Source organism: Cetorhinus maximus, chromosome 13 (genome assembly GCF_964194155.1).
Source record: "Cetorhinus maximus chromosome 13, sCetMax3.hap1.1, whole genome shotgun sequence".
NCBI classification, from domain to species: domain Eukaryota; kingdom Metazoa; phylum Chordata; class Chondrichthyes; order Lamniformes; family Cetorhinidae; genus Cetorhinus; species Cetorhinus maximus.
Window position 1 is genome coordinate 34,564,322 of NC_135891.1, and position 23,886 is coordinate 34,588,207.

Genomic DNA, 23,886 nt, shown 5'->3' on the forward strand with positions numbered 1-23,886 from the left:
AAAAGAAAAAGTACGTGTCCAACAATAAAACCATTTTCATCCAGAGGTGTAGTAGCATTTGCTGTCCTTGTAAAGGAGATAAAAGTTAAAAAGCAAAGTCAACTCATAATAGAACATCTTCAGGTAACGGTAGCATTCAGACCCTGACTTCTTGCAAATGATTAGCAAAGCTTAACAGTATCTGAGTAACTTCTAATTTTAGCAGGAGAGTAAAATAATGGCATTATATTGCATCACACCCCTCTTCTGATTTTCATTTCCACTGTAATTTTAAACCTTTGCTGGAGTTGAGAGTTACCCTACAACTCTCTCACTGGCTACAACTAATTGTTAGGGATTCTCAAAACTATTGACATTACTGCACATTTGAATGTAGCCTTTCTGATTCTACTTTGTATTAAAATTGTTCTAAATCAGGTAAAATTTGGTCAAGAAATGCTAATTTTGAAAAATGTTTTAAAGAGTTAAAATAATTATACGTACAATTTTATCAGCTGCAGTAGTAGAAATGGAATTTGCTCCTTTCTCCAAGAAAGCCTGCAGTAGTCTGACAAGAGGCGGGATGTTCCCTACACGTTCCCAGAGTAGTGGCTGCAACAAATGCGGGAAGAGAGCCATGTAGCATGGAGAGATATCAGCACTGTATATTTCCAGGAGCAGCGACATCACTTGAAACACATAAGGAAGGAATTCTAAAAAGTAGAAACAGAGAGAACAAAGAAAAAAAAAATCCATGTTGAGATGTGCAATGATCCGAAATTTCAAGTTTGCTGAAGGCATCAGAGGAGACCTTAAACTACCAGCTACATCTTTCTCATCTGAAAAACAGAAAATTTGATGGGGACCCTGTGCAACCATTTGTCTGCCTGAATCAACTTTCAGACAGGCTTTTAAATGAGTGGCCCAGGATTGTCACCCAACACATGGAAAATACTTTTTAACTATTAAATAAGGATTCTGCACGTGTTTTAGGATTCCAGATGAAACCTTTAAGGAGAAATGGATGAAGTATGCACGTGCATGCCAATCTGACTTTCTCCATGTGTTGAGGGGCCTTACAGATAGTTCTTAATGGGACTGCTGGAGGTCAGCCCTTGTGGGCCCAAGCGTTGCAAGATGGGCATACCAGGCCACAAAATGTTCCGATCGCAGCAGCCTGTTTCACCAATTCCACTATTCCTAACACCCACCTTGCTTTCCACCGGCGCCCCCAGCCGACTCCGTTTGTTTAATAGACCAGTGAGCTGCAGCGGAACATCTTATTGGGGCTGCAGCTCGTAAAACAAAAGTTACTGTACCCATTCCACCTATTGGGAGGGTACATCACCAATAGCAATCATAAAGGGTCTCTCATCATCTCTCTACTAGCTCAATTTGCAGATCTAGAATTGTGATGGTTCAGTGAACTTCTGCAATGAGCGACTAAGGCATACTGTTATGATCCTTAACCAGACCCCCAAGTTTTTGCTAAGATTTGGTCATGGACCAAAAACATTTTGTTTAAAGTAGACAAAGTTTGAGATTCAAGACACTTGCCTAGTGAATAAAGCTTCAAGATTTCACAGGTTTTGAACAAACAAAAATAAACTTTACGACATAAAAGGTCAGAAAGATAAAACAATTTACAATATCTATCTTATACCCTAATATTCAGGGTAAATATGAGGTACATTGTGAATTAACAAGCAACCTGTGGTCAAACACACCACACTACACAATAAATGGCAGGTGCGACCAAGACAGAGTCCATGAATTTCTCAACAACCCACAGAGAGGTCAGTAATCACTGAGTCAATCAAACTCACTGAAACTCTGTCTCTTTCACACGAAGGATTCCAGTCTTTACATTCGAAGATCTAGCCTGGAATTCCCTCCAAAAGTCATTCAAAATCGGACCGCATCAACAACAGCCCACCTCACAGGGTTTCAATCCCTTCTCCCGAGATTCTGTTCCCCTGCATTCCCGAGCATGCACCCAGCCACCAACTTAAGCATAACTTTAGATCTTCGGCTGCGTCAAGCAGAATGCTACTGCTCCAAAGGGGTGCCCTTTGCGCCAACAGCCCAGAGTCACCAACCTTCTGCTGCCCTCTTGGATCTTGAGGGCTTCTCCTGAGCCCTCTTCACTTGAAGTCTGCTCTCTGCAGCCAGTTTCCTGTTTGGAGCCTGTTTCTCTGCTCCTCTCTTTTTTTCTTAACTTAACTGGGACCTGTTTCTGTCCCTGTCTGGGAGTCTCCCTTTGGGACTTCTTCCTGTCTCTTCTCCCCTTTGGAGCTTCTCCCTGTCTGGGACATTGGTTTTCCATGGTCCTCCCACCTGGCCCGGGTTTATGCACCATTTTACCTCTGTGCGCCGGCACACTGGGCCCTTGGCCCAAGAAAAGTACAAGTTGCAAAACTGCGCATGCGCAGCCTGCTCTGCGCATGCATAAAAGCTCCAAGGTTTGTCAGGAGTTGGAGTTCCTGACCGCCACTTTCAACGAGGTAAGTATAGTTTTCGTAACAATACAGATCAGGAAGGTCCCAGGGTTTGCTCTTGAGCCTGTACTTAGTTAACTGATCTCAGCTTGTACGTGAACAACAATTACTCCCAAGATTCTCATCATTCCTGCTTTTCTCTCCATCTAAATGCAGAATTTGGTCAAAAACACTGTAATACAAAAGTGAATTCACTGTGTAGTTAGTGAAGTTATTTGCAACTATACTCACCTTGCACATCATTCTGCAAGATCTCTGTGAACACTGGGAAGAGGGCCTCTTCAAAACTTCTCACAGTGGCAGGGTTTGCCTTGCATGTTATACGCACAGAGAGGCAAAGAGACTCAAACAGGTAATGGTTGAAGTGTGGCTTGCTTGGATTCTAAAACAATATCAAATTCAAGTCAATGCTAATAAATTATTACATGTTAACAAAGAAAGAATTTGTATTTATTTAAGTCCAACCAATGCGCAAAAGGCCAGATAATCTAGATTTGATTGTGCTGACTGAATGAACATGCTGACGAGAAGGCAGAAAGAAGCCCCTGCTCTCCTTCAAATAGTGACATGAAATCTTTCATGTTCACCTGAGCAATCAGACAAGACTTCAATTTACCATCTCATCCAAAAGATGGAACCTCTAACAATGCAGCACTCACTCAGTACCACAGCAAAGTATCAAGTCCATTTTGAGGTTCAAATCAAAATGCTAACTCAGAGTGCCACCAATTGAGTAAAACAGCAACAGAGGTGCAATATCTTTATCAGTGAACAGGTTCTTTAAAGAATTGCATCTAAGAAAGAACAAATAGGAATGGCAATTGAATGTATTGATCTTTTCTTCAGACCACATCATAACTTCTAAAGACTTTAATAAATAGAAGAAAGGATTTAAAACACTCAAAATTCATCTTAATATGAAGTAAACTATACATGATATTAGTAACTGGGTACTTCACCTTGCTAACTAGTAATAGCTTCTGTGTTAGCTGAGTAATCAGTGTGGGGACATAAGGAACAATTGCTTCCTGGAGGAGGGAGAAGCTTCTCATAATGGCTGTCAACAGAAAGAGAACATATTTAGAAGATGTTTTTTCCACAAGCTATGCAGCCATTTCTTGTGAAATGGGTGAGCAGGCATCCCAAGCCAATACTTTTACTTGAAGGTGTTGTCAGGAAAATTGATGTCATTTGCCCACTGTTGTGTGTGGTGGAATGCGCAATATACAAAAATAATCATCTTATTTTCTTGTGTCTCTAATGCCTGGATAGCTTTGGAGCAAATCATTGCCCCTGTGCACTCTCAGGTACAGAAGGTGGCAGAAGGGGGTGAAAGAGGAAAGATTCATTTCATATGCTAATTATATAGAGTGCAGGAATGTTACAATTATTTTAACACCTAATGACCTCATGAAAAGCAACTGTAGTTTGTAAAATATTTTAGATTTGCATTTCCCGAAACAACCTTGTACTATGCCACAAATGTAATTTCCTTCTTCAAAAGAACTTCTTGCTCATAACCAAACTATATTCTTCAGTAAAGGAACTGCATTAAAGTTCTCCATAATGAAAGGATACAAAGAGGCCATATAAATGATGTTACATGGATACTTGTTTTTTATGTCTATAAATTGAACTATAACATGCAGTACTTGGGGTACTGCACATAAATCCGCACTGAAACATACTGGAGACAGACATCGTATAACATCAGTTTCTACTCCTGTTACATGAGCCAAGATGTGCATTCAAACAAAGCAGGCTTATAAACGTGTGATAAGTCTGAGAAGACATGAGCAGTATAGTGTTAGTACAGGTAGAATAACTCAAATCTGGCAACTGTGTTAATGCCAGATTTCAGAACTTTCTGGTTTGCGGAAAGACAATTGGGACACCTTAATTCTGTGAATAGGGGACGCAGGAAAACCAATTTATGATTGCAAAGCACTTTAAGTTAATGGCCATGTCACTGCTGATATTAATTCACTTCTCAAGCACTGGATTTAATCGCTGTTCAGTGCCTCCCCCACTTCCCCATATCAGCACACCTCATTTAAAATGATAAAACATCAAATCGAAATAATGTTAAAAATGCCCTGTAGAAGTAACTGAAAACCATTTTTTTTCACTCATGCAAGATTGTACAGTCCTCTTTAATACTGTAACTTTCTCTGAACTGACTTGGGCCAGCTGCTAAAAGGCAAGTGTCAATGGAACTTAAAGACTTGTGAGTATTAAGTGCAATGTTTGAACTTAAGCCGGAGTGCTTCTAATGCCATCAAAACTCAATACAGGTATCCTGAACTGTAGCAACAATTGGCATATGTCCTGATCTCAAGTACAATACACAGATAAATATTCTGCCTCATTGGATTCTCTAAATCTTTTGTTCTTCCTGGGTGAGTTCAACCATCTCTGCCACATCTGCACTGGGTCGGGTGGGGTCAAGGTTCGCTAGAGCATGGGAACTATCAGACATGCAAAGCCAACCAGTACTCAGCAACTCCACAAACTTTATCATGCTGGGTCGGGTGGGGTCAAGGTTTGCAGGAGTGCGGGATAAAACGTCCAGTTTTTGAGTAGCCAGATTTGAGGTAGTCTACCTGTATGTATTTTAAATGCAAAGCAGAGGCCCAACAAAGAATCCCAAGCATTTACCTTCTCTACTGGAATGCAAAAGTTAGACCCCCCAAGTCAAGGTAAGCTGCATGCTCATCTTGCTTGGTATGAAGGAACCCATAGTTGGAACCCATGCATGATACTTAAATGAAATGGTTCTCCAGCCTTGAATAAGGAAGATAAGAAGGATGGGAAAATAAAATAGCATTGAGATGAAGCCAGCTCACCCATATCAAGCGGTACTGTACCTTTAGTCACTTGTCACATACATACATGTTGTAGTTTGGAGGTGCGTTTGCATGCCTTCTAAAGCACATTTAGATTAGTGATCATTTTGCTTGGGAAGGTATAAAGCGTGGTGAATTGTAACAGGGATTTGTATTTGACTTCCAAGAAATACTCAATAGGTGGTATTTTCCCAAATTAGATTCATTTGATTTGTAAGTACTTCGCTCTATATGGAGAATTAAACTTTGAATAAGCAAAACTTTGCTCGCAAATACATTGTTTACTGTCATTGAATGAACAAATTAAAGCTAGCCAACCAACAGCTCACTGCTAAATCATTCTCACCTTTCATGACATATTCATTTTCAGAAGACCCCGGTAAAGTCAGGGCTTTGAAAAGGTTTGTTAACAACTGTTCAACCATAGGAGCGAGCTCCACAGCAGATATTCTGAAAACAGAAAAACGTTTTTCCTTAAACAATTGATACCTTTGCATATGAATTACTACCTTACTAATGATTTACTAAAAATAAGACAAAACACACAATTGAAAGATGGCCACAAGTAACCACCTTAAACTATAGATGTGGACCTCAACTGCTGTCACAAGAAATACTTACAATGTGGTATTGTTGGGTCCTCTCATAGTGAATATCCTTTCAAGAGCATGGGCGGCATACGTATGAACAACAATGTTTTCTGCTTGTAAGTGGTTTATTAACAGTGGGAGGGACATCAAAAGCTGTTCCTTAGGAAGCTGTAATGCAAGCATTAAATTAACTCATATACTTTACCTTCCCAGTAGCAAAAAAAGATAATGACACACAATGAAAAATACTTAAAAACACAAAACAAAATTGAACTAAAAGGTTAAGATACATCTCTCTATGAACTAAACTTTAACTTAGTGCATTGCTACATATCCAGTAATAATTTATGTGAAAGGCATTAATGTTTTACGAATACTGACATTTTTCTTAACAGTTTTTTTTTACAGTAACCATTTAATTTGAAAATATATCAAGTACAAAATTGGAAGTGCCCTTGCCTGATTCCTGAAAATCATAACGTATTTAATACCATCTGCTTTCAGCACAGGAAACTCATTCACTGTAAATAAAATTCAAAGAATATAGATCAGGTACATTATCATTGACGTTAAGTGCCAAAACAAGACTATAAACTCTGTGCCAGAAAACAATTGAAATACATTCCACAAATACATTCCAATAGGTAATGTGTGGCTGCAAAAGGCTAAGAGCCTTGGAGTAAGCAATGCATCTGTTGAACTTGAGCTTTCTGACATTACTCAGTTACTTTCATGTATGTATTTGCACCATCCATAAATGCATAGGTTTAGTGACAACTTTCTCTTCATTCGTGATTGTGTTTTATCAGTAAAGCCATTACACTGCACATACGCAGTTTTAAATTGTACACAATTTCTAACATTGTTTCAAAATTACTGATGGAATATTTCAACTCACCATTTGGTGACTTCAAATCAGATAGTATGTGATTAACAAAGAAGTCTGTTAAATTTACGAGCTCGTTTGCTTGAGTTATTCCATGCTGCAAATTAAAAAAAATACTATTTAATAATTAAAGCAAGACACAAGAAAACAAAATGTGCCAGTGGGACAGAGAAACAGTACCTTTTGAGTTTGAGCTTTGGAGGCAAGTGAGGTCACAAGATAAATTGCAGCATCTTTGTGTTTCCAATTAACGGAAGGATTTTTGGCATATTGTTGCAGCATAGAATTGACATAGCCAGAGAATATTGCTGTTACAGGCCCTTCAAAGTATTTGCAAAGTCCCCGCACCAAGTCACAAGCTGCCCTTCGCCTTGTGTCGATATCTGCAAAAAAAAGTTAGAAATTAACAAACTCTAAAGAAAGAGATTGCTTTTTGGGGTGGGTGAGTGCAAAGACAGAAGAGATATTAAGAACATTTACTCTGCATATAAAGGTCACAACTTCAAATATTTATTAAAATAAAACAAGTCCAGATAATGAGTGTCATCAAGCTCAAACAGAATTGCAGCTTTCCCTGTAAGCTATTTCAGAGCCCAACAAATTCAGCAGTCAACCTAATGTAGCTCCAAGAAACATATTTTTCTACATTGTAACTTAGTTCATTCATCTGACACAGCAGGTCTCAGTCAGCAAATTATTTCTGTAGCAAACTGAACTCTATCCAGTAAACTTTAGAAGCGAATCTAATTGCAGTTAACATCAGCAAAAATATGAAATTGGAAGCATCATTGACAGCATATTAACTTCCAAGAAGCATCAATTCATGTGTCTGACACAATTCCACAAAGTCACACATGAGTTTAAAAAAAATTGTTCTTGGGTGGGATCAGTGAGGCTACATTCATTGCCTATCCTGGGTTCCCCGAAAAAGGTGATGGTGACCTTCTTGGACATTTGCAACCCGTATGCTGGTGGTACATTTATAATGGGAGTTCAGCAGGAAGTTAAATCACCAATAATGCAGGAATGGTGGAATCTGCCCAAGTCAGATGCTACTTGGAAGTAGTGCCGCTTTTCTCTCTCTTGGTGGTAAGGTCATAGGGCTGGGAGGTGTACTGAAGTAAGCTGAGTGAGTTATGTTGCTTCCTGAAAATTGTACATAGTGCAGCCCAGTCTCATGGTGGATTGTTGGGGGGACAAAGTACATTTTAAGCACAATGATTGAGAGGCTAATCTATTTAGACTGGCTCTGTCTTGAGTGTTGTTACATCTGCATCTATCCAAATATGTGGTGGTTATTGCATCACACTTCAGACTTAAGCCTTGTGATGGTGATGAGGTTTCAAGGAGTCTGAAAGTGAACCACTCAGAGTATCCAGCGTCAACTTTGCTCTTACAGTCATGATGTTGATGGAGGTGGTCCAGTTAAGCTTTTGTTTAATGGGGTTTCAGAGGATGTGATTGTGGTGCCACTGAAGGTCAGGATGAGGTGGTTCACCCTTTCATTGTCGAAGGTGGTATGAGGGGACAAAGACCTCACCCTGTATATTTTTATCAAATACATACAGATATCCTCATGGCTATTTTTAATATTTTAAGAACTGAACAAAGACCTTTTAAGATGGTTGAATCTATGTCTGTCTGTGACCCCTGAACAAAAGGAGCTATCTGGCATTATTAAAAAAGTTTGCACCTTGTTACCTCTGAAGAGACACTAACGACACATTGTGGGCTGCACAGACCAAATTCAGAGAGCTATACAAAGGCCACTTGCATTGCATAACCAGGGGGCCAACTGGAGTCTAATTGTCTGTTGGACAAAGGGCCCCGCCATCTTCCTTTCAATTCTTAATGGTTGAGGCATTTAACCATCTCAAGGACCCAGACAGGGGCTACACAACCTTTGTCAAAGACACTGTGAAGAGGTGGCAGTAATGTGACATGGACCTCTAGTTTGTGTAACCAGTAATATTGCCTTGCTGTACTGAAAAAGCCTCAGTCTGCCATTTTACCATCTAACTAGGAGCAGCACAGAAAAGGGGCTCAGCTCAGGCCAAATACCTGGCCCCCATCTACTGGGAATTCTGTACCATTGCCTATAAGACTGATTCATCTCTGCATGCCGATCTCACCATGCAAAATCAACACCACCGGAAATGTGAATTATACAGCATCGGTTTTCAACTTGCCAACCTCCATGAAAGGATACTTCATTGGACTTTGATTCTGGATTCTGGACCCAGGAGAAACAATATTTCTTTACTCTGTGGTCTTTGCACTGTAAATCTTTCTTGACTCTATCCCTCTTTTACTGTATGAGTGCAAAGGATGCAACGTTGCAACCCTCGTCCTGCGTGTTGAGTGTGTGCAAATGAACTAACCCTTCGAGTTCATCCTATCTCAAGTTTGCTGTGGGGTTATTAACAGAAAATTGGATCACACCAAAACTGAGGGGTTGGGAAACACGCCGCCACTTCTAAAGTGGGAAGCAAATCAAAAACACCTGTTTACAGACTGTGGTGAGAGCAGAAATTAGTGCAGTTTAAATTAACCCTCCTCCTGTCCGTAACAATGGCTACTGCATAGCACAAAAGCTACTGCCATTTGTGATAAGCCTGCATATTAACTGGATCATACAGCAGGAATGGGCTCCTTCATTTTGGAGAAATTATAAGTAATACTGAAATTGTAAGTATATAGCTCCAGTCCTGAGTTTATGCAGAAGGGAAAGTTTTTGACAAAGTAGTTGAAGATGGCTAAGCAAGAGTACCCTGAAGCTCTTCTGCAGCAATAATCCTGGGGCAACAATGACTGACACTGAACAATCACAGATATTTTGTAAGTTACTGGGAGATCTTCCCGTTAACCTTAGATTTGTAGATCCCCTTGGTGCCGTACTTGGTCAAACATCCATTTGTTGCAAAGGGCTTTCAGCTCAAGGCCATGCCTAGGACAAGGTTGTGATGAGGTCTGAACATTTTTGTTGAAACCCAAACTGAGTGTTGGCAAGTAGGTGTGCCTTGATAATACTGTCTGAGAGTTCTATGATTTTGCAGATGATTGGTCGAAGGCTGTTAGGGTGATAATTGTTTGGATTAGATTTGCCCTACATTTTGTGGATCAGACATACCTGTACAATTTGTTGTATTTCAGGGTAGGTGCCAGAAAAGAAACAAAGCAGTTAAAAGGCAAAAACAAACATTAAGCTTTTGGCTGGAAGCCATAGCCACTATTTGTGAAAAAGGAGCTTCAAAATATACTGGATAGTTTGAACATTTATCGATATTATGTGGTTAGTAGTTGTGATCTTGATGAATCGAACATCCATTCATTATGGACAAGAACCACTAAATTACCTGATCCCTCCAAATCTCTCCTGATGTACTCTTCAGAGTTATCCTCAAATGCTTCTTCATCAGCAGCTAAAAAAAAATATTTTGCTGCTAGTAAATATGACGAGTTTTTTTGACATACCTATCAATTTAGTAAACAATTCATTTGAGGGTTAACCATACGAAGCTACTCATGCAATCACATTTCAAATACTACACCCAATGCAATTCCAAATTTTATTTTTAAGCTAGAATTCTGGTCATTTTGTAAATAACTACAAAGTCCTGAAAACAATATAATATATTGTTGCCAAAGTCATCATAGACATAAATGCTTTCTTTCAATTTTCTTTCCTGCACTCTTAAAGGCCCCAGTTCATGCTTAAGTATTATTCCACAATTGTTAACAGTCCTTAGGCATTTTACTCGTCTAGGTCTAGTTGATGTCTGTCACCAAGCTGCTCAACAACTTCTGCCACCCATACTAGAGTCCAATCTGGTCTTCACCAACTCATCAATGTACATTCTCATCAATGTGCATTTTCAACACAGTTTCACTGAATCATCACAGAAATTTATGCTCTGTATTTGACAGTATAAATTCCTTTGGAGTTAATTACCTCTGAATTCCATGTTAGGAACAATAACTTTTTCACAGATACTGGTTAATGTATTCTGATCTTCAAATAGATGTTTGTAGTGAGGTCTTTCACAAACAGATGCCAAGAATTGAATAGCATTGCTTACCAACTGAAAAGATAAGAAAAAAATGATTAGTTTTACTTGGTGGAATTAGCAGGTTTTGGGGGAGGGCAGGAAGCACTTAGTGTCACGTACTCCCATGAGATTTAAAAAAGAAAATCAACTTATACAAAGCTATCTCATTTCAGGCCTGCACTCAAAGCCAGTAACACTCCACAATGTTGTGGTTTACTGTGGCATCTTGGAACAGCTCTTGTTCCTAAAACAGAAGGCAGAGCTATTGATGGATGATGATCAGGGGTGCTGTTAGAATATTATCTCTTATGATTTTCAATATTAAGCTTTGCTGGGTTCAAGTTTAGTACAGGTTTTGCTTTTGTATAATTTTATTTTGAAGAGCATGTTGAAACATAACTTCCTTACAGTTAGAGTTATAATCTTCAAGGTCTATACAGTGAGTCGCCATCTGCATGTGCAAATATTGTGTTCAGGCTAAAAAAGTTAAGACAAGAAGGGAAGACACCCGATTAAATGTATTTTGCCTTGTTATCATTTTTTAGGGTATTATATGGAATCTAGGCTTTTGTTAATTTAGAGGCAATCACCAGGCTAAGAAAACAACTGTAGATAGGGAAAAGCAACACGTATTCTTAAGTTATGTTCCCTATCCAATTCAGATATCATTTCTAGCTTTGCTTTGTCAATTGTGGTTTAGATAAATGTGCATTCATCGTTGTTTTTACTTCTCAAAATAAACAATTATGGTAATCATTGCTGTTAGCTTTTATTATGAAGAGGTTGAAGTGCAAGAGTAAAGTAGCCATATTACAATTATGCAGACGTAGTCGTTTTGTAGTACAGAATTTCAATATTGCTGAAAAAGGGACACATCGAAGCTTTTGGTCTTGCACTCACCACAAAAACACTTTGCAAGACTGCCAATATAAGGGGAAAACAACAATTTATACTGTACAGCATAAATTGTTGTTTTCCCCTTATATTGGTATTCTTGCAAAGTGTTCTGACGAGTGCAAGACCAAAATCTTTGACATGTCTCTCTATTTTGAACAATTCTTTAGAGCCTTGGTGAGGCCACATCTGGAAGTACAATGTACATTTTTGGTCTCCTTAGCTAAGTTAAGCATATCCAAGGCAGAGATCAATGGATTTCCTTAATATCCAAAAATCTATGGATATGGGAATAGTGTAGGAAGGAGTTGAGGTAGAAGATCAGCTATGATCTTACTGAATTGTGAAGGAGGATCAAAGGTCTATATGGTTTACACTGATCCTATTTTTTACGCTATAACCTGCTGAACAAGTAAAGGAGGCCTAACAGACAATAATAAATAAAAAGCATGAAGGAGGAGGTTGAAATCTTGCTCAGGAACAGGAGTATGCAATTTAACCCCTTAAGGCTGTTCCACGACTCAATGAGATCATGGCTGATCTGAGATCTAATTCCACATACCTGCCTTTGCCCCATATCCCTTAAACTTTTATTAAGCCAAGTTATTATCAGGATCAAATTTCAAATTAACAATTGATCTAGCATAAATTGCCTTTTTCAGAACTGAGTTCCAACCTCTACCATCCTGTGTGTTTAGAAGTGTTTGCTAATTTCACTTATGAAAAATCTGGTTCTAATTTTTAGACTATGTCCCTAGTCTTTGACTTCCCAATCAAAGCAAATAGTTTCTCTTTCCCTCTACCTGTTCCTCTTAAAATTTTGGATCATAACACCCCTTAACCTTCTAAATTCCAGTTTGTACAATCTCATAATTTGTATCATTCTGGCAAATCCATGCTGCACACCCTCCAAGGCTGATATATATCTAAATTTATTCATTCTTAGGAAGCAAGTATTGCTGGCAAGGCCAGAATTTGTTGTCCATTCATAATTCCCTTCAAGAAGGTTGTGGTGAGCCACCTTCTTGAGCTCCTGTAGTCAATGTGGTGTAAGTATACCCACATGCTTTTCTCGTTAGCTGTTTGATACAACTGAATGGCTTGCTATGTCGTTTTCAGAGGGCTGATGATAGTCAATCACATTGCTGACGATCTGGAGTCTTGTGTAGATCAGATCAGTTAACAACAGCAAATTTCCCCCCTTGAAAGACATTAGTGAACCAGATTTTTGTTTTGAAACGACAATCCAATAGTTTCATGATTTAATGAGACTAGCATTTATTAAGTGAATTTAAACCCCGGAGCTGCTGTGGTTTGAATTGAACTCATGTCTCTGGGCCATTGGTCTGTGGCTTTGGATTACTAGTCCAATAAAATTACCACTATGCTATCGTCCCTTCCATGCAGCTTGGAAACATATTGGGCAGGATTTCCCAGTCGGCGAGCAGGGGGCGGGGCCCGCTCGCCGACACATAAAATGACGCGGGATGACGTCGGACAGAACTCTCGACAAGTCGGCGGGGGCTCAGCCAAATCAGCTGTGTGCCCGCCGACCTGTCAATGGCCTATTGAGGCCATTGACAAAGTAACTGAGCTAGTTAAAGGACTAGCCCGTCCAACCTTAAGGTTGGTGGGCAGGCCGGGAGCCCTGGCGGGCTTCAGAGAAAGCATGAAACCTCATGCGCGGGCGGGATGAGGTTTCATTTAGGTTTTTAAAAATTTAGGAAAAGTTCAACTAAAAGTGATGGACATGTCCTAACTCATGTGACAGTGTCACATGAGGGGACATGTCAGGGAAATTGTATTTTTCTGTCCTTAATATTTTTGAATTTGGCACCGATCTCTGAGGCAGCACTTAGCCTCAGGGAGATGAGTGTGCTCTTTCATGCACATGCGCGAAAGAGCACACTCTTGGCTCAGGGAAATCCGTCCCCCCACCACCCCGCCCGCACAGGGAGCACATAGCACTTCCTGGCGGGCGTCATGCTGGGCGGGCCTTAATTGGCATGTAAAATGGCGGCACGCCCCCAATTGGGGGCACCAATCGGAGGCGTGCCTCCACGCGCCACTCCTGAACATCCCCCCCGACGTGCGGAAAATTCTGCCCATTGGTTCTGACAGCAGACCCCAAGTCAGTGTGCACATACACCAGCTGGTGTTATAGTCATTAATAACAAGAGTTGACCATTTCTCTAGATTTCACAATACTTGAGGATAACTAACTTCTACAATGCAAACTCAGAAGTTCAAGCAGGGATTTTTGTAGAAGTGTTTGGGTTTTATCATCTCCACCGCCTACACCCTAAAATGATTCTATTCTTGCCTTCAAGTCATCACGTTCCAAACACCATAACATATTTCGACAACCTGCTCTCAATTCTTTGACAGACTGTTTTAGAGCCAACCATTAGAAAGTGAGAAAGAACAGTTCAAGTACACAGGTACTGAAGATGTCCGTCTCCTTCTGTAGGAGAATCATGTGGCTGGGATCAAAAGTTCCTGAAGAGAATTGAAGAGAAAGAATCTGCACCCAACCAGTAGATAGTCAAAGGTTAATTCTGAAAATAAGCAAACAACAAAACGTATAGTGCAACAAGTATATATGGAATTCACCTTCTGAAAGATTTCCCAAAAAGCGTAATAAATTTCTATTAGTTTGCTTATATCACTTCTTGTTGTCACAAAACCTACCAAGTCATATTTAACCTCCTGTTTGGTCGTAACCAGTAAATTCCAAATAGCAGTGACAAACCGAGGTAGATAGGGCTGGAATTCTTCATCATATTTCTGAGCATAGAGAGCAGCATTGTCACATATTTGAGACTTTAGCAGCTCCAGTAAACCAGCTTCCTCTTCATCCTGCAATGTAAAAGACATTAGGATTACAACAATAAATTGAAAATTAATGAACCTTACTTTTGTTAGGGCACTTTCTCAAAGAGTTCTGAAGTAGTTGACGTAGAGTCAGACCATTAGTAGCTAAGCATTCCAATTCTGCTCCAGACCAAAGATAGCTGTGATATTACAATAGAAAGTCTAGTTAGCACTAAGTCTTGAACATTACTGAAGAGTATCATGATTTGGCCAGCAACTGTTAGTTACTGTTACCAAATAAGATATTTATCCTACAAAATCAGGCCAGTTCACTAATATGGTGCAGTGGGAGAATAGAAATTTGGATGAAATTTAATGCTCAATACAACGTACATCAATAATCAGCATTTTCTGCCACAAAGACATTGGTAGCTATTGCCAATTTGTGAAAAATGGGAGGTTATTCTTTTTAATATTTTGGGGGAATTTTGTGTTATTCTGTAAAGAAGGTTGTGTGTCTGTGTGTAAATGATTTAATTAAGCTGGGCAGAGGTTACTAGGAGACAGGTTGTCTGGGGGTTTTAAAACATGAAAGGATAGAGGTGTTGGGTTTGAGGTACAGGTAAATAGGTTGGATCTAACATCTGCATTTTTAGATAAGTTGACAGTTCATACGAATATCAAAGGGAAGTCAGAGGCAACAAGAAATACGTTTGCATCTTGCAGGCGTTCCATAAGTAAATAGAAGAGGGAATATTATATTTTTGGACCTGAAATCAGAGAGAAAATAGAAAACATGGAGATTTTATATTTGGAAGGATTTAAGTTTCAAAGAGGTGTAAGAACAATGAAACCTGACTTGAAAGGGGAAAAATGGTATTTTAGAGTTACTGTGGAAAGCTTAAGGTAGCTGAGAGGTGGAGCCTAGCTGTGAGAAGTAGCTGTTAGCTGTGTGAGGGAGGTCTCCTGGAAACAGCTCTAGGCATGAGAAGATGCAGTTTGAATCAGCCATCCAGTCAAGCCAGAGAAGTCTTGGGCTGCAACAAGCAGTCTGGTTCTGAAGTCTTGGATTTCCACAGCAGAGTGGAAGAGAGTTAGAGGTCATGTGGCATGCCTTTATTAAAACTACAGCAGTTTGCCTTGGATAATATTACTCACTTTTTATAGTTAAAAATCTATCAGGAAGTGTTGCCTTAAAGGTGTTTACTTGTGGGTCTGACCAAGTAGGGAGTCTTTTGGGAGAAATGTTTTAAGACTAACTTTAATTGTGCGACCGTAATCTTGTGTGCTTAAGTTTTCTTTGTTTGTTGATAAAACTTTTACTTTTAATTTTTAAAAGCCCCAAAGTGTTACTGGACTTTTTGCTGCAGAGATCAGTACATCATCTTCTAGTTTTCAGGATACAAAAGCATAGTTTCCCTCTGGGGTTTGGTTTGCACAGCAATTAACATCGGCTGTGATAATAACACACTGAAAAGGTAGCAAATATCATGCATTCACTAATTTACTTGTTAAACTCAGGCAAGAATGCTGCCTTAAGAAAGAGCTAAGCTTTTAACTAAAACTCCATTCATAGGGACTATATGCCAATACATTTTAGAAGATAGAATGAATGACAAAGAATTCTTTCAAAATTTGTAACAAAAGTTTTGTATAGCATTATATACTACAACATCCATTTCAATGTGGGACAGCTGCTGAATTCTCATAGACAATGAGAAAGAGAAAGGAGTGGGTCAGTCAAAGGATCATTCAATTGACAGCATGGAAAGTACAACTTCACCGCAGCATTTTACAAAATAATAAAGATGACATATTATACTTCTGGGATGCAAGACAAATCCAGAGAAAGTCTACCTCTCAGTGGTCTCTTGCCTGGGGGATAAAGGAGATGATCAGTGCTGCCTGTTACCCAACAAAATTCTTCCCAGGTACAATTTCTTAGCATTAAGAATGAAACTTATACATAAACATTGCAAATGACATAAAATGCTTTTACAGACAAGCCACTTACGTTAGTTTGGAGTAACTTATTGTCCAAAGTGAGCAAACTATGGAAGTTCATCATCCATGTTTCCATGTTATCCTCAAAAAACTCTGGCAAATCCTTCAGAAAACAAAATAAAATATTAACTGCAAATCTACTGAAAGGCACATTAATACTGTAGTCAAAACTACTGAATACTTACTTGGAAATTTAAGCTATAGAACAGCTTGGCAATCAAAACGAGGGAAGAGAAGAGAACCTTCAACACATTGACGTCCTTGGCATGTGTATGGCACAGCTCAATAGTAGTCTGCAAAAGTTTTATAGTTAAATTATGATAGAAAACTAACACACATAATTTTTAACCCACAATTCACAACCTACATTACCTCAACATTAAAACTGTGAGGTATTAATACTACTGAGAAATTTCAAAATCTAGACATTCTTATGAAGTTAGTGGTAACACTTACCTTAAAGAGTGCTGTGAGGGGCTCTGCAAATGTGTCCAACACCAGTTTAATCTCAGTCCACAATTCATTTGACTTGAATTCATGTCGGTACCTAATGAAATGAAAGAGAAAAAGGTAACTTTTGTTTGAAACAACAAATAAAACTTGTATTTATATTGAACTTGCATGATTTCAGGATGTCACAAAACATTTTAGTCAGTGAAGTACTTTTGAAATATTGTCAATGTTGCAATGTAGGAACTGCAGCAGCAAATTTCCACAAACAGCAATATGATAATGACCAGGTAATCTGGTTTTCAGATGTTGAGTCAGAGATTAACATTGTCCAGGACACACTTTTTCTTCAAAATAGTGCCTTAAGATCTCTTACATCCAACCAAAAAGAGCAGATGAGGAATGTCTCATCTGAAAGATGGCACCTCTGACATTGCAGTACTCCTCCAGTACTGCACTAGTGTCAGCCTGGATTTTTGGGCTCAAGTCTCTGGATTGGGACTTGCCATAATCCTCTGGCTCAGTAGCGAAAGAACTGCCAACTGAGCCATGACTGACACCTAGGAGAAAGGGAGAAAGAATAAATGAACAAATTTGCATTTTTCACAATCAATCTATTGCTTTTAAGTGTAGCCACTGTTGCTACGTGGGAAAACACAGCAGCCAAAGTGCCAACAAACAATCATCAGTTAACCTATGTTTCTAAGCATTGTTGCCAAAGAAGAATACCTAGGGAACTCCCGTGCTCTTCTTCAAGTAGTGTCTTTGAATCCTGTACTTCTACCAACAGTTCATTGTCTCATCTGCATGACAGCATCTCAACACTCCTTCAGAGTACTGCACCCAAGTCCCAACAGAAACACAGCTGATAGAGAACACACACACACATTTGAAATTTTGTTGTGTGATTCCTTTAAGTTGGTCACTGGGAATTCAAATCTATTTTTAAAAGTTCATTCTCTGTGGGGATCATAATTTGTTAAATCTTTCATCAGTATGGTAAAAAAAAAATCACATTTATTATTTTTTGTGATATTCTAATTTCTACCTTAATCCATGCTCAAGTCCCAATCATTTGCTTCACTGTTAGCAAAACTTAAAATTAAAATTCAAGGCATTCAGTGGTTTTTATTTCCTGGTTTTCTGACTGAGAATACTTCAAAGAATTACCCCCCCTTGATGACATTACTTTGCTGAACACAGAGATGCTCTTGGTGCCAGGTTCAAACGATGTTGGAAAAGGGGAAATCCATGCTAGAGATCACTGGAACTTTGTGAGCAGCATTTTTTTTAGGTCACCAGCAAACGCTGCTGCTTAAGTGCTGAGTGTGAAATCCAGAACAATAGCACAGGACACACTTTCAAACTTACAATTCTAGTTAGAAAAATTCCTATGAACTACAAAATATTGATCTATATTCCCCTGTCAGTTCATCTAACAATAAAATACATGCCTACTTGATTTTCCACATGAGCGAACTGATTTCCTAGTGACACCTCTCAGCGTTGGTGAAATTTCAGCCAAAGAAAATCGGAAACTTAATTAACCACTAAACCACAACTTGGTTTACAGTCTATTAAGTAATCAAAAGCAGGATGTAAAGACCATCGTCCATTAAAAATTAGCAATCACAGCAGTCTACATGGGGTGAAATCTTAGCCCAGCCCTCACCCCAACCTCAGGAAAAACCAAATACCTTTTAAATAAGGAGTGTGCTGTTCGAAGTACTCCATTAATGACATGAAAATCTCCACTCTGAAAACGGTTAATCATTTCTGTTAGAAGGTGCGGCCATTTCTGAGGAAAATCTTCACGCCCAATTATACTGATAGCATCACTTAACTGCAAGAGAACATGATCATGTAAAGAAACCAGAATAGACAATGCTCATTAACCTTTTGCACAAGCAGAAGTAATCAGGTACCTGTTTCTGAATCTGCTCAGGACTACTCAGCATCAAATTCACAATATTGGCTTTAATAGCTACCCTGTCGGCTTCGCAGATTTTGTTTGGTTCGTCTTCAATCTGAAGGACAAAAATAAATGTGTAAAAACAGGCTGAGATAGTTACCAGTAACTTTTAATTTTTGGATTTAAATATTAATTTTAACAGGGCAATAAAGATTAGTACTGGAATACCTTTTTAATTACTCCTAGTTTTCATCTACTCATCATAAATTACATGATCACTGTTCTGGGAAATGCTGGCAACGGGACTTCAACATCCCCTGAAGTTACTTGTCAGGTAGCATGGATGTGTAAGGCAGAATGGCTTCCTCCATGCTGTGAATTTCTGATTTTAATTTCCATAATTCCAGGCTGGCAGTGACCTTACTTCCTGAACTGCCATAATCCTCGTAATGATGTTACTTCCCAAATAGTATGTGTTAGGGAATTCCATAATTATTGATCAGCAATGATGAAGGAACAGTGATATATCCAAGTTAGGACAGTGTGTGACTGGGAGCTGATGATTTTCCTGTGATGTTGTTGCCTTGTTCTTCTTGACAGTAAAGGTCAAGGGTCTGGGAGGAGCTGTTGAAGGTTTTAGTTAATTGTTGTGGAGTATGCTGTAGATTGTACACCATGCAGCTTTAGTACACCAGTTATGGAAATAGTAGATATTGAATACGGTGATAAGCGTGCTGACAGACCATATGGTCTGAGGCAGTGACGAACATTGAGTGTACATGCAGCTGTAACTAGCCAAGATGAGTGTTCCATCACACTGCTGAATGAAACCATAAAGATAGTAAAGAGGCCTTCAGGATAAAGAAGTGAGCCACTCATTGCAAAATATCCAGCCACTACCCTACCCTTATAGCCACAGTACTGAAATAGCTTATTCAATCAATCATCTGATCAATGATAGCCTCAAGAAATTGTAACTTGGTAAGGATGATGCAACATATTTGATTCTTGTCATTGGTGATGGTCACTGTCTAGCACTTGGTAGTGGGCCTGAAATATAAATGGTACTCATCATGTTTGTTCAAGCATAGATGTTATCCAGAGCCTGCTGTAGACCACAAGTGGGCTTCTTAATTATTGGAGGAGCCTTGAACGGAACTGAACTTTTGAATAATCAGGACGAACTACTTCTTATCTTCTGACAGAAGGAATTGATGAAGCAGCTGAAGGTGGTTGATCCAAGGAAGCTGAACAGAGGAACACCTGCAGTCACATCCCAAGGCTACAAGAAGTGGGCTCAAACAAGTGTAACCATTTTCCAGAGCACCAGGTTTAATTCCAGCTACTACAGCAATTGCTCTTGGACCACAATGCCATCCCCATCTCAACTTTGTGGGTACAACTGAGAAGGTGATGCTTGGCTTCAAGGCTAGCTGCTCCTACTTATATAGTAACATTCAGTACTTGCATTGGTGCCTGCAATGAGCTCTGGAACTGAGCATTTCTGACAGAATCTGAACTAAGCAACATGTTATTGTTAAATAGGTACCACTTGTTGCCACCACTCTTCCCATCATAACAATAAATTTCTCTAGTACCTGTGACATAGTAAAATGTCCCAAGATACTTAACAGGAACATTACCAAACAAGATCTGAAACTAAGCCACAGAAGGAGATATTAGAACTATGGCTTTCTAAGAGAGAGAAATTTTAAGTAGCAGCTTAAAGGAGGAAAGGGAGCTCAGATGAACAGAAACGTGTGGGGAAGGAACAAGAGAGTCTGGAACTAGACTAAAATTGGAGATGGTCAAGGGGCCAGAATTAAGAGTACCTCAGCCATCTTAGAAGGTTGTCGAATTGGAGGAAATAACTGAGATAGGGAAGGGGCAAAGACACGTTGGGATTTGATAACAAAAATAAGAATTTTTAAATTCAGGTATTACTTTTCCGGAAGTACATGGAGGTCACTCAGCCTAGGGGAGATGGGTGAACAGGATTTGGTGAATTAGGATACAGGCTACAGAATCTCGGATGATCGCAAGTATATGGTGGGCAGAAGATGGGATACTGGACAAAAGTGCATTTGAATAGTAAAGCCTAGAGTAACAGTGGCATGGGTGTGCCATTGAATGGGAGGGACTGATGGGCGGTTATTGGCAAGGATTATTTTTCCATTATGTGGCTAGGACATAGCTATGCTGAAAATCACAAATCATTGGCTACTAAGACACTGGCTATTTTTGGGCATTTTCTACTTGCTACCTCTGGGATAGGATTAAAAGATGCCCAAGTGCACATCTCACATCTACCTGGCCAGTTGCATGGTTTGAAGAATGTAAAGTGTGTACAAAACTCACCAACAAGAGTTCCTAAAATCATTGGATTATGCAGAGGACATTGAATAACACAGTATGTGGTTCAAATGTCTGAATCTCAGTTGCAATATATTCATATGTTAATTACAAAGTTTCAAATTCAAAATTTTGCAAGTCCTTTAGCCTGCCCCAAGAAAGTGCATTTTACTTTAAGGAAATCCATTTCTACTTTTCTACACAGCACAACAGGAATAGCTTGAACTTCTATAAAGTATCTCTATGATTAAGGCACCACAGATTACTTACGATTCGCCAGTTTCTTTTGATGTAGTTCTTGAAAGTCACACTTGAACACACTTTCATGACATTGTCTTGAGACTTTTCAATGAGAGTTAGCAGTAGCAATGGGTAATTTTGGCTTCTCTCCACTGACTCAAGGAACTTTTCAGCTAAAAAGCAAGAGCTGTGATTTAAACATGTGCCTAGAAAGCAAGTTTTCTCAGATCTATTTATAGAATGCACATTAATACTTCAATGTGCATAAAATTGCCATTTCCCTCCACCATCTTCCACAGTACAAGGTTTACAATCATCATTCGGCAAATATATATTTTAACTGGGGTACGGCCCTACGCAACGAGAGATGTGGAAGCTCTTAAATCTATTATTCTCAAAATGTCAGTGATTTCTATTCATGGGACAGATGCTGACTAATCAATCTGAAAAGATTATGATTGCCTTCTGTTGTTAGGTTTGCAACTGCCTTCAAATTACAAAATGCTTGCTAAAATCCATTGACCACTACCATCTAGAAGGACAAGGGCAGCAGACACATTGGAACACCACCAACTGGAAGTTCCCCTCCAAATCACTCACCAATCTGACTTGGAAACATATCGCTGTTTCTTCGCTGTTGCTGGGTCAAAATCCTGGAACACCCTCCCTAACAGCATTGTGGGTGGACCTACACCACATGGGCTGCAGTGGTTCAAGAAGGTAGCTCACCACCACCTTCTCGAAGGCAATTAGGGATGGGCAATAAATGCTGACCTCGTCAGTGATGCCCACATCTCGTGAATGATTTTAAAAAGCATGAAGCCATAGCATAGGCATAGTACCTTCCTTCAGGACATTTCATGTCATACAGGAAAGAAATTAAGTTAACTCATTTCTTTACTACAACCCAGACATAGGCCACTATCGTACTAGCAAACACAAGAATGCAGCAGCGTAGTGATTACGATAGTTGTGTTGAATCGAGAGACCCTAAGTTCAAACTCCAGTGTGGTAAATAGAATTCAGTAAGTCTAGAATAACATGTGACATCAGATAAAAGTTACATAAAATCTGTTTGATTGTCCTCAGTCCAACTGGGTCACTCATGCCCCTAAGGAAAGATATCTGCCACCCTACCAAGTCTGCCCTAGATTCTAGTTCTGCACTTACTGGTTGACTCTTAATGCCCTGAAGGTCAAGAAGGATGGGAAATATGCCTAGATCCAATGAATAAATTAAAAGACCTCCTGGTTTTTAATATATTAATACAGTCCATGATGCTTATCGTGGGCATGTTTGTACAAATGAGCTGGCTAGCAAAAGTGATGGCTGGTATAAGGTGAGCATTAATTTCAAATTATGGTGATATTATACGAACCTGGGGCAACTTGGGGCAACATTCCCGTAATGAAACAAAACCTTGTAATGAGTAAGAGGGGAAATGGTGAGAGAGTGATTCTTACAGTAGTTGGAAAGTACTGTATGATGAAATGTGCCACATTGCTTTCTTTTCAGACCAATTCACTGAAACTGCAACTAAAGCGTCTGTGACATTTCAGATGCAGTCTATGGATATCAATTGTCTTTCCTGGTCATGTGCAATCCATTTTCTAAGTGCACTGAGGCATATGGGATGGTTGGTAAATCCATCTGATTCCCTAATAATTTTCACAAGAGGGCCATTGAAGGCAAAATTATCTTGTGCAGCTTGTTTGGGTGTCTCCGGTAAGGAAACTGTCAAAGAGATTTACTGAAATGGACTAAACTTTTTTCATTACCTCTACCTCAGTTTTTTCCTTCAGATAAAATGCTAGAGACCCTCAATACAGCTGCTCCAGCCCAAAATAAATGCAGTACTTAAGTCACTATAGCCCAAAACTTTGAAATTGATGTCAATGGTCATGACATCCCTTTCTGAACAATATAACCAATTGCCCAGCAAACATGGATGGGGGCTGTATTACAAGTATGCTCTTATATTAACTGTTACTCGCTGACCACCAAATATTTAGCTTTAATGTGGTAAAATATAAGAAAATGTATTATAAAAGTTAAAACGTACTCCCAGAGTACCTCAAGGGGGAAGGTGGTAGCATAGTGATATTCCAGAGTAGTATTCCAGAGACTCAGGATAATGCTCTGGGGACCCAGTTTCGAATCCCACCACAATAGATGGTGAAATTTGAATTCAATAAAAATCTGAAATTAAAAGTCTATGGCCGTTTGTTGTAAAAACCCATCTGGTTCACTAATGCCCTTTAGGGAAGGAAATCTGCCATCCTTACCTGGTCCGGCCTACATGTGACTCCAGATCCACAGCAATGTGGTTGACTCTTAAAAATTAGGGATGGGCAATAAATGCTGGCCGAGCC

At 39.3% G+C, this 23,886-nt stretch overlaps 1 protein-coding gene across 2 annotated transcripts in view; it reads right to left on the reverse strand.

The window, feature by feature from the left end:
- cse1l (CSE1 chromosome segregation 1-like (yeast)) overlaps positions 1-23,886 on the reverse strand; it is a 45,623-nt gene that overhangs the window by 17,074 nt on the left and 4,663 nt on the right. For both annotated transcript variants that reach the window (XM_078555254.1, XM_078555255.1), the window contains exons 3-19: positions 21,545-21,687; positions 18,936-19,037; positions 18,708-18,853; positions 17,017-17,107; positions 16,746-16,853; positions 16,571-16,663; positions 14,434-14,601; positions 10,752-10,881; positions 10,156-10,221; positions 6,980-7,182; positions 6,812-6,896; positions 6,373-6,434; positions 5,945-6,081; positions 5,670-5,773; positions 3,437-3,534; positions 2,709-2,859; positions 484-692 (exon numbers count right to left, since the gene is read on the reverse strand). In XM_078555254.1, the coding sequence (XP_078411380.1) occupies positions 484-692; positions 2,709-2,859; positions 3,437-3,534; positions 5,670-5,773; positions 5,945-6,081; positions 6,373-6,434; positions 6,812-6,896; positions 6,980-7,182; positions 10,156-10,221; positions 10,752-10,881; positions 14,434-14,601; positions 16,571-16,663; positions 16,746-16,853; positions 17,017-17,107; positions 18,708-18,853; positions 18,936-19,037; positions 21,545-21,687 (2,096 nt within the window). The remainder of the gene's footprint in view (positions 1-483; positions 693-2,708; positions 2,860-3,436; positions 3,535-5,669; positions 5,774-5,944; positions 6,082-6,372; positions 6,435-6,811; positions 6,897-6,979; positions 7,183-10,155; positions 10,222-10,751; positions 10,882-14,433; positions 14,602-16,570; positions 16,664-16,745; positions 16,854-17,016; positions 17,108-18,707; positions 18,854-18,935; positions 19,038-21,544; positions 21,688-23,886) is intronic.